We start from the raw sequence: 14,395 nt of genomic DNA, 5'->3' as shown, positions 1-14,395 counted from the left end.
GAATCAGGTGGCGTGAATCATGATAGTGTTTTGGTGCTGCGGCACACTTTGAATTTAACCTCTTCCCGGGGCAAGACCTCGGATATGGGCCCCCCCAATATTTTTTATAATTCTGCGCCCCTACATCTGTATGGCCGTTTTCTACACCACTTCCTCATAGGGTGTAAGGAAAGGAGAATGAATTTCACCTACCGTCAGTTGTAAAGGTGTGTTTAGAATAATTATTTTCATGCATGATAATATTATTTCTGTTCATGCAATTTTAAGGGTAGAATATACCAATGATATGTTTTGCTTGCTATGTATTCTATTACGACGAAATATGATGCTCATGGATTTGCATTAACATAATATAATTAAATCATCCTATATCTGCTCTAATGCACACCCTAGATAAGTTACCACCAGCCGCCACTGGCACCATCTGAATTATATTGCCCCGCCTAAAGAGCTACCAAATGCTATAAATCCTTCTCTCTTCGTTGGTCTAAAACCTGTATTCTAATGTAGAGTCATTCAAAATGAAATTTTTTACTTACCTTAGCACAATAACATCCTGTAATTTGGTCTTAAAATATCATTTTACGCTTTTTTATTTCTCTGTTGTATGATATTTATTCAATACCTTTCGTATTCATAACTGTAAGTGTCAGTTCTTTATTTGAGTGAAAAAATTAACGATGATGTCCTTAGTTGCTTTCGTTATTTGCTATAAAATCTATTGTGCGAACATGTTACATATAAGATAGTTTAAGTATTGTGAAACAATGTTCTTCGTTATTCCCTCTGCTATTTGTTATTGATTGTATTTATTTTAGTCTTCTTTTTATGAGTTCTACGCTATTATTGTAATCGTTCATGCTCTAAGTGTTAATGTACCTAGAGAAAATTAGTATTATTATTGTTGCTGGTAGTAACTAAAGCTATGAACTAAAATCCTAGTAATTGATCATTTATGCCTGCCCCAATAGCTGGATGTTTTCCCGCATCGCTGACGGTTGGATTTATCCTCACGAGATCGCCACTCGAAAATGTGTCTCATACACTTTCGCCAGATGGATTAATCAATGTGTACACACCATAAGTTACATGTTCAACATTGCAGTGAAGCTGCTGCTTCAGTAGAGCGCAAAGTTCTTCGCAACTGTATTTGACAGCGCTGCGCAAATACGTCAGTTGCCGGCTCGCATGAAGCTACACACGCGTCGTGTCATTGTTCCTGCGTATCGGTAGGCTACGTGTTGAAAATGAAAATTTGCTTTGCAAGGGCTTAAGGGTTATCCAGTTTGTTTTATGCTCTCATTGGCGGCACTCTTGTATATTTTGTGCGTGTCAAAGAATTGGTAGAAAATTTCTTAATCATTCGCGCATTAAATATTATTGGTTCTCGTTTAGGTGGATTCAGCTTATAATGTTTTAGTGTTGCATTCACACCACGGGAAAAAGATATAATACTATGGATACTATTTAGATTGTTTTTAGTAGATTTTTTTCAATGCTTACCCTTGATTTATCGTAATCATCGATGTACTTCCTACGTAGCTGATGGTAAATAGCTGGGTAAAAATGTCTTCAGATACACTCAGCGTCTTGAGTATGCTGATAAAGCTCGTGGGCGCTCTTAAATGTCTTTGTTTTGTAGGCATAATTGATCCATTATACTATCTCTGTTCCTCTATCTATTTCGTACCCACCATCTTTAATATTTATTTTTCGCACAGCTGAAATTCATCGAAAAAGCTTGCGCGGTAGTATGTAGATGTAGATGAATGTTTTTTTAGGTTTCATATGTACTCACCGGACTCCAGCTTTATTGCACCGTGCTGTCATGTTGGCAAAGGCTCGCTCGTCCCCGGACCGCGTGGCAATCTTGTACGAAATGGGCTGGTATCGCTCGTACCATGGTCTCCCGTCAACGATGACGTTCTCGCTCACCGGAGAAACCTCAAGTGCGTGATTGAAATGAACATTAGTATATAAAATTCTTCAATTAATCCGTGGAGATAAAAGGCCCACCAGAGCAATAGGTAACATATTCATACAATCGTGGCATTATGGTCTGTATACCGTAGCCCGGGAGCGCTGGGGGGAGGAAAAGACCGACTAGTCGCGACTCAGGTGCCTGGCGGGCCCGTGCGCCACCCTGCGGTATACAGACTATAATCAATCATCAATGTTGAAATCTTGAAAAGGCCTTGCGATGGTGGATGTCAGAAAAAATTTTCAGAAAAAATATTCTGCCTCTAATAATAAAGAAAATAAGATGGTCCTAATTGAAATGAATTAACGGCAAATTAGTTTTTTGTCTATTTTCTGAAGTTTAGGGAGAAAATTTGCGCACAAGCCCAAGAAAGATTTGTAAATAATGTCCTATTTTGAATACAACCTTTTTCAATAAAATTATTAATCTGAATCAAAATCCGTACTTGTTGGCAGATTTTTCTGGCGTTAAATTCGCAACAGGAAAATTTGAAACATTATGATTGCTAGTGCTCACCTAACAAACTGTTAGACTCCTCCTTCCGAATGACTTCTCTCCTGCGCGGTTTCTGTATGAAATTAAGAAACTAAGTGAGCTGTTAAGATAAGACATCAATATTTTGGGAGGCATCATTTTGTTTGATCCTGACTCTTCCATACAGAAAACATATACGGTTATACATGCTTACGCGACAGCGTCTATAGACGACTAAATACCTTCAAAAGTCAAAGAAAAGGTGCGAATCGTTATCTTGGATTTAAATAACATGATAACAGGATTTTTTTGCGACCAATAATTTTGAAAAGGAGACAATAGGTTTTGGAGGCTGAAAAGATAAGATTTTTTTCACATTCTTTCGTAATTTAATCCCACTTCATCGTAAGGCTTGTTTGTTTGATATTGTTACTTATCTACCCTTGAAAAATCGGTTTGTATTTCAAAGCCTACTTTGATTTTAATTTAGGCTACCGAGTTGTGATAATGATTTTTATTGTTTGTAGTAATTATTGCTATCCATGGTTTGATAGTATTATGATTTGGTTTACTTATTTATTTAGAACTTCAATCTTGAATCTAAAGTAATAATCGACGAGGTGACATAGCCAATTTTTTTTAAACTAACACGACGGGTACCCGGGAAAGTTTTCTCGAAGAACTAAAGTAATACATTTATCGTATTTATAAGGGAACGATGCAACTAATACACGAATCCTGTGAGAAAAGTTCATTGCGCATGTTCCTTCATGATATGCACACAAATATTAATATGGTTACCTAATTACCATCAGTATGTGCCAACACCGTTAGTCGAATGCTTTTGCTGTACCGCTGTCTTATCTTTGCGTTCGCATCCACCTTTGGCTAAGTCTGGTAGGAGCTCAAACCTAACGTACCAAAACCAGCTTTCGGGTGGAATCACTGAATGCGTGAGATGAGGAGACAGAGTTAGTGGGAATGAAGAGGGAAACAAAAGGCAAGAGCTATATGATGGAGAGGTAACTGAGGACACGCTAAACAGCAAGTTTTACGATGACGATATTTGATCTAATAGACTATCTCTACTCTAGTCCCTTGTTGATGTAACGGGCGGTTACCTGCACTCCGGTTTATATATAACGAAATGTACAGAATGCTTAATTAAGAAATTGTAATACTACAGGAGCAAACACGTTCCGGGAGAACGAAGAGGAAGGCAAATGACAAGAGTTATATGGTGGAGAGTAAACTGAGTACGTCCTAAACAGCAAGTTAAACGATGAAGATTCTGGATTTTATTGGCTATGTCTACGTCGCGTCGTACGTTGCTGCGGAAACTGGCGGTTACTTGAACTCCGGTTTATATTTAACGAAATAAACACGATGTTTCAATAAGAAATTGTAATACTGCAGGAGGAGATAGGTAACGCGGGAATTAAAAGGAAGGCAAAATACAAGAGTTATTTTGCGGAGAGGTAACTGTGTACGACCTCTACAGCAAGTTTTACGATGACGACTCATGGTTTTATAGGCTATGTCTACGTCGTCTATTGCTGCGGGAACTGGTGATTACTTGAACTCCGGTTTATTCATAAAGAAATATACAATATGTTTCATTAAGAAATTGTAATGCTACAGGAGTACAGGAGGAGACAGGTTATATTAGGATAAAAAGGCAGGAAAAATACAAGAGATACACGATGAAGATTTAACCGAAGACGTCCTAAAAAGCAAGTTAAAAGATGACGATACTTGATCTTATAGTTGGGGATCCTTTTTTAATGCAAGGGCCAAATATCGATTTCACATCGACCTCAATGCTCCACGTCACTTTGACAACAGACCAATAAAATCATTTAAAAAAATACAATTTCAAAGTGCAATAATCTTTATTGGTTATATAGTTCATTCAATTAATGCTATTTTTGACATTGCTTACTTTTGGCCAGGATGTCGATATTTGTTTCGCGTTGAAATATTTTCTTTAACCTCTAGGGGCACTACTACCGAGAGAGACGTGAGAATGAAGAGGTAGGGAAAAGACGCTCCTTTTTTTTCATGGATGTGACCTAGCAAGGAAAAATATGGGCGGAAGAAAAATCATTCCTTAAATGCAAGTTAAAAAAAGTAATATTTTGACCCTACATACTTCGACAGCTTTGCTAACCGTCAATTTCTCGTTCACTTTAGATGTCAGCACTAGAGGGCAGCACAGATTTTAACCATCGTTGCGTGAATCCACGATAATTCCAACGATTGCTGGAATCTGAATCGTAATCTGAACGAAACATTTTAATGGATATCTCTGCTTTCTGTATCATTGTTACTGGATCTGGCGGTTACCTGCACTCCGGCGTACCCATGTGGTCCCAGGAATCGTTCGCACTCGTCCGCGATGTCCAAAAACTTCCACTCGAAGAGGTGCACAATGGTGGAGTGGCCGGGTGCAGCATCTGGGTTCCATTGGGCCCTCGCGGAGAGGACCACCGACAGGACTAGTATCAATTGCGTGATCCGACGACCATCCATCGTGAGCGGCGTACCAGAGCAGAATGACGTCCTCGCGAGGTATGGAAGGGAGTTTTTTCCTCCGTTTGCGGCTTCGAAAATCACGTGACTATATCAATCTGACAGTCAGGGAGTGGTGACGAATCGTTGACAATAATAGGGTGTCGTAATCGGAGCAGATTAGCATCTGTTCCGATCGGTGGTGCATGAAAGAGGTTCTGTGCAAACGAGGAAGTAATCGAGACCGTCTTACCTTGCAATCGCTGCTCATTTTTCCTTGCTATTTAGACTTTACTCGCACGTGCCAGTCAGTCACGCAAAGGAAAATGGATTTCGGCGACATTACTTTGCCAAACCTATCTCAATATTTCCTTCACTTTCGTCATCTTTTCCACGCTTTAGCTCCTCAAGGAAATTTATTCCAACGTCACTGCAAGTATCCAGGGGCGGATCTAGGGTTTCTTTCTGGGGGGGGGGGGCACAAGCAAGGCAGTATCCAGGATTTTGTTCTGGGGGGGAATAAGGATACCTCGTAAAACAAAACGAACGCAATGATAATGGGACCGTATTAAAAATCTTGCGTATTTTTAAGGGTCTGGGGGGGGGGAGGGACACGTGCCCCCATTAGACCCCCCCCCTAGATCCGCCTTTACAAGTATCATTCTTTTCTGCGTGATTTCGTGTCGTATGCGCATCAGTAGCCAAAATTGAAATTACGCGTTTCCGATAATGTATTTAGGACGTGGTTTCTATGGCAATGAAAGTCTTATGCAAATTAGTTTAAGGGCATTTTTGATTAACTTTGCTTTATTTAACGTCATTAAGGCTAATTTTTTTTTGCACATTTTGCGTTAATATCTGGGGAATCAACGATATTACGGGAAAAGGCATCAAAATAGATTACCATGCATTTGCAGCAAGGTACTGACGTCATATAACTACAAAAGTAGCATTATACTTCTACGGAGTAGGGATTATTCCACCTCAAGCAAACTGACGTTTGTCCCTTAAGGTCTCAGATTTTGGTCAAAATTTATATGTGGGTCAATAATAATAAAAAAAATGAATTCCTAAAGACCGTTTAACGGAAAATAGTATATTTTTATTCGTATTTTTTAATATTTTTCCATAAATTTGCCTCGGATCAAATGGTTCCTTCAATTTATCCACCAAATTGTCATAGAGGCATGAGGTGTGACTTATTAAAAGCTAAGAGTTCGCGAAAAACATGAATCTTGTGGTAACTTGATTGAATCAGGAGCATGTGTCATTTTTAGCATTATTTTATTCAATACACATGATAAATATTCAAGTGTTAGACACTGAAGTAAAATATTTTGATTTTTAGTGGCAAAACTTATGTTTTTTGAATGCACTGTGTTGGCGAATGAGAGCCTTAAATCCACTCCAGATAAGATTTTTAGCAATTTTATTTATTTCTCCTTTCACTCATAATCACCCTTGTATCTACCCTCACAGTTCATTCAAGTTATGAGCCGCTAAAGCCGACACAATATGACCATTTCTTCTATGGAGATCCATTTGTGCTCTTGATCTATGCTATTGAGTGCTCGTATCAGCTATGATAAAAATCTCATCGAAAATTAGGAAATTTTTTTGTTTCCATCCTAGAATGTTATTTATCAAATACTGATATGTACATTGAAATCACCTTTGTTTGCGGCTGTGTTGCTCTGTATCAGTCAAAAAGCAATATTTTGGTGAATCTACAAAGCGTGATACACGAATTGGATGCCAAGTGGTATTATTTGGAAGGTTGTTTTATCGCTGTGTAAATTCGTGAAAAATACTCTTTAAAGGCATGCAATGTTTTTTTTTAGTTGCGCTGTTTTCAGGAATGGCACATTGTTGGCATGTTCAGAAATTTTGATCGAATATCCGTTCAGGGCCTAGATAATTGAGGATACGAACTCAAGTTTACAGGTACACGAACTCAAGAATGCAGCGTAATAATATTTTTTATGCACCGGAGACCAACTAAAGGGATCAATACAGAATTTTAGTAATTATTTGTAGCGCAAAATATTCTTTCTTAAATAAAATCTCTAAAAAGTTAGTTTTCTTAGGTCTGGAGAAAATCTTCTGAGGGTCTCACGGAATCTCCCTTTCTTTTGGTAATCCTACACCAGTTACTACCAATTTCAATGCTTAAAATGTCGTAGACTAATTGTAAGAAGTATTCAACAATGCGCACGTTCAACAAATTTTAAAATTTTTTGATTATGATAGAGTTTTAAAAAAAGATCCTCGTTTTTTTCGCCTTATGGTTCTACTTCTCAAACAACTCACTGCCAAAATTCGCCGGTCTTAGCCCCCTCTTAAGCGAGTTAATGACGTCAGGAACTCATGCCGAGCATATCCCCACTTTTCCACTACTTTTGTCCCTCTTCATGGGCCGCGTATGGTTCGTTATTGTGAAACTCTAGGGAGAGATTCTTTCACTCAATGGAAGATTCCAACTGAACGGGAATACGAGCCGATTAAGACATGAAGTAATAATATTTTCCATTTTTCAACATAAAAATTTATTTGAAAGGAGTCGACATGTTTCACTGCACTTCAGCATCATCAGGACCCCTTGATGCTGCAGTGTAGTGAAACAAGTTGACTCCTTTCAAATAAATATTTATGTAGAAAAGTGCAAAGTATCATTATTTCATAGCTTACCTTGGATTTCCACAAAGTTTCAGCCATAACCATTCTTTTCATACCAGGTGAATCTTTAATGACGTCGCATTTTGTGATAATTGGGCGGAAAATATTACTTTTTTATAACGTTTTTATAAAATCGCTTTGTCGTTTGCCACCTTGTCCGGGTCAAATCTTGCTACTCAATTTTAACCCACTATTCGATAGGCTATGACGCTGAAATTTTCAGAATACCTCAAGGTCGTATGGCAATGTAATATCCCAGCACTTTTATTATGATTGGAATCATATCTCGATTCTTATTCAGAATTTGTAATTAAACATGGAGATTAGTTTTTAAAAATGGCCACCGAAATCAAATGGAGGCGCTGCAATAATTAAAAATAATATAATGATAAAATATCGAAGCAACAAATTTGTTTGCATCGAAGTTCATTGAAAAATTGTCGCGAAAAAAAAGTCTTGTGCTAAAATTTACTTTTATATTTTATCGAAAGCCAGTGGCGTAACTAGGAAAATGCTTTGGGGGAATGGGGGGAGGTGTGAAGTGGTGAGCCCCCAGGGAACGGGGGATCCTGGAAAATTTTTGGAAAATAAAATGCCTGAAATACATGATTATACTCTTAAAATTTAATTTTAAGCAGATACAGTTATTATTTGTCAAAACTAGACAATGGTTTTAAATATTTTTTTAATTTCTCTGGGGCTTCGGGGGGAATCTATCCCCTTCCTCCCCTCCATAGTAATGCCATTGGCTAAAGACGAGGGAGTTGTTGAATGGGGAATTATTTTTTCGAAGTGAATTCCCGGTGATCTCCATCTAACTAATTATTCAAATGAATTGCTATGTTGAGTCTGAGTGTAGGAGTTCGGCTCATTCGTCAGCTGTGGAAATAGATTGTATGCAATCGCGCATGTGGAGCGTCGAGGCACTTCTGCTGGTAGAGGGGTTTCCCCCCTACACCAGTTGACTACACTTGTCGTTTGAGCAGATGCGTTAAAGTGTACACAGTGCACCACGACTGCAACGCCCAATTACCATAATATGTTTCTGAGGCGTGGACTGCGAGGTTGGAGATTTAGATCGTGCCAACCACTCGGAATTAGAGCTAATTTCAAACATCTTTGCTCGTGAGAGGCAGGCCCAAGTTTTTTTTTTTTTTGGATTGTAGGGGAGGGCCGAGGACACGTGACTTCATGAAAACCAATCAAAATGCGATCGGTGGATCAGCGAAATTCAGTCGTTTTCAGACCTCCGCATTCACACAGCTAGTTCTGCCAAATATTGTTAGGACGATTGCTGGGAAAATCGTAATCTGATGGGGGATTATGATTGACGATAAGAGAGCGACCGTGAATGAAATTTGCTATGATATCCGACGAGATATTTGGGAAAGGCCTCCATGGCGTACGCTTCGTCAGTAAGTTACCTGTGTTGCCAAGTGGGAAGGGGATTTTTTGAGACGGTCTTTGTTGCCATTCTCTGATAAAGTCTTTTTGAGAAAATATGGCAACGTCGTCCTCTCTCTCTCGTCATCCCAAATCCCTAGTGTCGCACGTCCCACCTCTCGTCAAGACGCCGCTGGAAACATTCCGAGCTTGTACGAATAGTTAGGTCGCAAGGATATTTGAAAAGGATCATAGTGCTGAGAACCTGAGGCAGTTTTCCAGTCTGAAATCTTTGAATGGCATCACAGTGTTCACCAAATCAGAGGAAACGGAGGTTTTCGGAGTGGTGAGTCTAACATGACTAATCGCGCTGAGTCCCAAGATCGCGCAATTATATCGATTTTCCGTGTTTTCCACGTACTTGAAATGGAAATAAAATATTTTTATCGGCATATCTTTGAGTGTTTTGGGAAAAAATAATTGACATTAAAGCATGAATATTTTTTTAAAAAGAGACATGGCCAAAATTCACCGCTCACACATTAAAAAATTTCAGAAAAATTTGAACCACACCGAGAATTCTATTATCGGTTTATGAAAATTTAGAATTACTTCCAAAGACTCCACTTTTCAGTTAACATTAAATACAATAAAAATCAATATATAGTTCAAATACCTTTATTTTGCCATTCCGATTTGCACTGCACCTGCTACGAAAGCACACGCTCATTAGACAATTGATTCGATATTATTTAATTGAAATACAACTGGATAGCATACTATTAATTTGAATCTCAAACGCAGGGGATAGCTATTTTTAGGCATTTGCATAATTTTTATCCAATATATTTTTAGATTACAGTGCAATCACATGGAACAAATTCACTAAATAGTCAATATAACCAATAATACATTTTTACAGTTTATAAGCTGTGAAGTATTATTTTTTCATAACTTTTATCTAGTTTTTAAGAACCAGAATAGCGTCAAAATCCATTTAAGTACTCGTCCATCTTCTTTGGATGTAGCAACCAAAGGAATAGTTGAAACATCCAACTCCTCATCACCAATTCCCTTTGGGTGACACGTCCAAATGACATTTCCTTCACCTCAGGTTTGGGTGTGACATCCAAACCTACGATTCTCATATCCAAAGTGTTTTTTTAGCGTGTGGCAAGGTCGGAAAACCACTAAAAATCTTAAATAGCGCCTTTTTATTACTAAAACTCGTGTAAAAATACGCATATGAATCCCAGAACCTTTTTTATTGGCGAAAATCAAGGAGTCTTACCCATTTCTTCAGTTCACTTTCGAATGACTCGGCAAAGGTACATCGCTGCCTATTCCACGGTTTTTTTCCTTTAAAGAGGCCTATGGTGAACGCTTTGGCGTTCGAAGTTTTACCCACGAAAATTGCAATGGATGATTCTCCAGTCGAACTCCAGATGTGTCGTCACCCACCGCGCATTTAATTTGGTTCACTAAAGTCGTCACTTGCGCTGCTGACGAACAAAGCGATCCGAATATCACGGGAAAATAAGCTATAATTAGGGCTGTTAAGCGAAATTTTTATTCATGATGATGAGATTTAGCACATTGATAACTAATCCCTTGTCTGAAAAGCAAATCAAAGATCAAGACGACTTTAAAATTAACAGGTGTACAATGGATCGTGTTTTTTCATTATCAGCATTTTATTTTGTTAACTGGAGAGCCATATTATCACTTATTTTTAGGAGAGGCTTTATACAGAGTTATAAATAAAACCCAAACTCGAATCTATAAGATAAAGGATGTTGGATTATCCATGAATCAGAGGAGTCGAAACAATGACAAAATCCTGTTGAGAAAACCAAATCGGGACGAAATAAAGATAAACATCGATAGTGGAATCGAAATTTCAATTCGGTTAGTACTAAACTGTGCTTCTTAAATGAATCCTGGAAAAAAGAGGATATCTTAGGATAAGCAACGAATTTATTACAAGGATAATACTATCAACATATTTTCGGAGTGTGCTGTAATGAGAAGGTACCATGGTGAATGCAGTAGATCTCTTGCTATCTTGGTGCATAACATCCAATGAAGGCTTTGCGGCTTACTATAGAACAGCGCATGTACTTGCTGATATGAAACTAAGTATCACTTATTCTTCGTAAGTGGGAGAAAGTGTAGAATCTGGAAGGCTTGAATTAGTGGTTACACAAACACTAGTAATACTCTACAATTCACTCCTCAAAATAATACCAAAACCAAGCCGTGTATCGAACTCAATACTATTTTTAAGTTCATTCAAAATCACTCCACTCTATAGAATCAAGTTACTGAAACCAGGAAGAATTTTTGCATTGAATAAGTGTGGTGTTTTACCAGAGTCTTTATTGATGAATGTGCAACGTTTCCACAAATTACTGCCAGAAACTACTGCTCACATTCGTAATTGGTGTCTTTAGTTCTTCATCGGGTGTTAATGATTATCAAATTATATTTTGGTGAAATATCTTAGTGATTGTTAATAATAGATATGTAATGTTAATAATTTTTGTGTGCCAATAATATCTCAAGGACAGGCCTCATCATTACAGTTGTTTTTTTTACGGTATCTTTTTCCAGTACCTTGACTTGTTAGGAAATTTTTTAAAATACAAATATATTTTCCTTAGGAATTTCCTACATTCAGTGATTTTAGGTTATTTTTTTAATTTACTTATTACCTATGCCTTAAAATTATACGAGTGTTCTTCATGTTGTTAGGAGGGTATTCTTAAGTAATTATTTCTCTTTGTGCTAGTTGTGGCGTCATTTGCGACCATGGTATGCTATTTATAAAGTCATCACATTTGATTTCCAATGTCACAACATTATTTCCGCCATTCGTGCAGTTATTATCCTTATTTTCAACGTCCCAGAGTTCCGTCTCAGTACCTTCATGCAAGTTTTCTCAGTACAATAGTTAATATTGTCTATTCTGTTCCATTCATGGCTTTGGACACAGTGATTTGGGAAATTCTACGACATTTTTAATATTATGCATCGTTTCGGAGCAAATCGTAGTGTTTGCGTAAGAAGTACGATCTTGTATCATCATGGCTGGTTACATGAAATGAATATAGCGATAAAAAGGACAAATAGATATGCATAAGGCGTTAAAACCAATGAATTCACGATTTGGTGTAAAAATATCAACATATACAATAGCTTTGTCAAGGAATATAAACTGAAGTGGTAGCAGTGTTTTCAGCGAGTGGATCATTTCTTGACAGATAAGGTGGAAAGAGGTTTTTTTTATAACTTAGAATTTGATAACCGTTGAGTATCAGTATCAGTTGAAACAATTATTAGAAGTGTGAATCCAGGAAAATGTGATTCCTCGAAGTTTTATCGCCTGTGATTGCGAGAAGATATTCCTCTGTGAAAAGTGGATATCCCATTTAACAGACTTCTTTCCTTATTACCGTGCGTGTCGAGGCTAAGAATGAAAATAGCGCGCATGGTTTACCCAAATAACCGGCCAAAGTAAACGGAAGGTGTTGACCGAGCTATCGGCCTTAACTGCTCTTTAATACTGTCTATAATTATCTCAACCTCTTTCCCGATATCTCCCGATTTGGGTGATGGGGGAGGCTGGCTTATCTACGTGTTCGTCAGCAGGAACATTGTAGTCATTGTTGTTTTGTAAGTCCATGGTAGAATAGAATTATGTATTTATTATGCATATGTCTGACATCAACCTTGGGTCGAACAGTCAAATAACATGTCGCTCCACTCTTTCTTGATGATGACTCCGTAGCGGCGTCGTAAACTGAAGGAATTTTGAGACTTATTTTTATTCTTTTTTACCTTTAAGTCTCCCTTATGGCTAACAGTTTCAAACTAAATGTCGTAGATTTCCCCTTAATTTTTTCAGAAGTATAATATTCAATCTAAGTCGTGGTGTCTTTTTGTAAAAATAATTTCCATTCCACATTACAACATCAAAATTGCGCAAAACTGTGGACTACAAGAAAAACGAAATTTTCGATGTTAGAATAGAAAATTTTTTTACGTGATATCTTGGATACTGTAGCCACCGTTTACCTAAATATCGCGCGTAAACTTTCGTTGGGTATAACACAAAGTCCAATTATTGACTTCTAACTATTTTAGTCTCGTTTTTCCGCATTCATCGGCGTTACTGAGTGCGTACACGACTAAACCTTTACTGAAAAAAAATTTCATAACCTTAAGTACTTATCAACTTAAAAATCTTGTGAACCAATCCAGTCCCATTCCCTTCCGATCATAAATAATGGAGAATGAAACTTGAGGAAAAATTCACCATCAATTCCTCATGAGCCATTACAATCAGTATTATCATTCTATGGATTAGTAGCCGAAGATTGGGAAGTCAGGTTCAGAATTTCTCAATAGGGTGGTTTTGTATTATTTTTTTATTGCCCAAATCGAAAGATTATTACTCCTGGAGTACGTATTTCACGCTTTCAGATTTTTACATTACGATATCTATTTTTTGCGACTAAATGAAAAGTGAATATTTTCAAGCGTGCGAAAACGCAACGGCTAAGTATGAATGCTGAGAAAAGCCCGCGTGACGTTTGGCTGCTGCTGTGTGAGGCCACCTGGGTGCGAGGCTATGAATGCCGCTACTATGCGGGATGCTTGCTGCCGAGCATGGTGGTAGTGTATAGTACCCTGCTAGCAGATAGCCCTTAGCTTAATTAAGGATTATTAATACCCCATCAAACGGAGGAAAATTTCCGACCATAGGCAATTTCAATAGCTGATTATTAAGAGATGTTTCCCTGAGCTCTGTGCGTCATGCATGAATTGGTAATCTCAGACGATGTAAAACTCTTGACTCCTCGTATAGAAACTAGGTACCTGTGACGTCTCGTGGAGTAGCATCGCATTGCCGCCAATCTGGCCTTTTTCAAATGAGGTTTAAATTGACCATTACCATTCGTCGTAACTGGGATTTCTAAGACGAAATAATTTTTATATTATGAATACACTAATGGCGGCTCAGGAATCGCAATCAATGCTTTTCGTTTTCTTTGATGAAGGAAACCACCCTATCGCATTTTAGTATGGGAATGTGAGAGCGATGCAATAATAATGTTAGCATTTAGTTTAGATATGGCTCTATGAGTCAATTCCCGTCATGTATTTTGAAAATTGAAAAGAAATTTAAACGAGGGTGACTTTATTCTTGTATTCATTGTATAAACTGAGCTGCACAATTTGGAAGATAAATTTTAATCTAGGGAATGGAAAAACAACGAGCCATTACTATAGTAGCCACTTACCTGGAACAAACACCTTGTTGCCATTCGAGGAAGAAAGTAATATTTATTTATTACAGTTTGTTTT

The 14,395-nt window shown here is 37.7% G+C and overlaps 1 protein-coding gene across 1 annotated transcript in view; it reads right to left on the bottom strand.

Moving 5' to 3' along the window:
• LOC124159344 (alpha-amylase 4N-like) overlaps positions 1 to 5,044 on the bottom strand; it is a 36,624-nt gene extending 31,580 nt beyond the window's left edge. The window contains exons 1-2 of the mRNA XM_046535100.1: positions 4,802 to 5,044; positions 1,799 to 1,944 (exon numbers count right to left, since the gene is read on the bottom strand). Coding sequence (XP_046391056.1) covers positions 1,799 to 1,944; positions 4,802 to 4,987 — 332 coding nt within the window. The 5' untranslated portion in view covers positions 4,988 to 5,044. The remainder of the gene's footprint in view (positions 1 to 1,798; positions 1,945 to 4,801) is intronic.
• Positions 5,045 to 14,395: the final 9,351 nt, after the last annotated feature.

This window comes from Ischnura elegans, chromosome 5 (assembly GCF_921293095.1).
Source record: "Ischnura elegans chromosome 5, ioIscEleg1.1, whole genome shotgun sequence".
Classification (NCBI taxonomy): Eukaryota; Metazoa; Arthropoda; class Insecta; order Odonata; family Coenagrionidae; genus Ischnura; species Ischnura elegans.
Note: the sequence above shows the minus strand (reverse complement) of the source record. Positions and strands in the feature narration are given on the sequence as shown.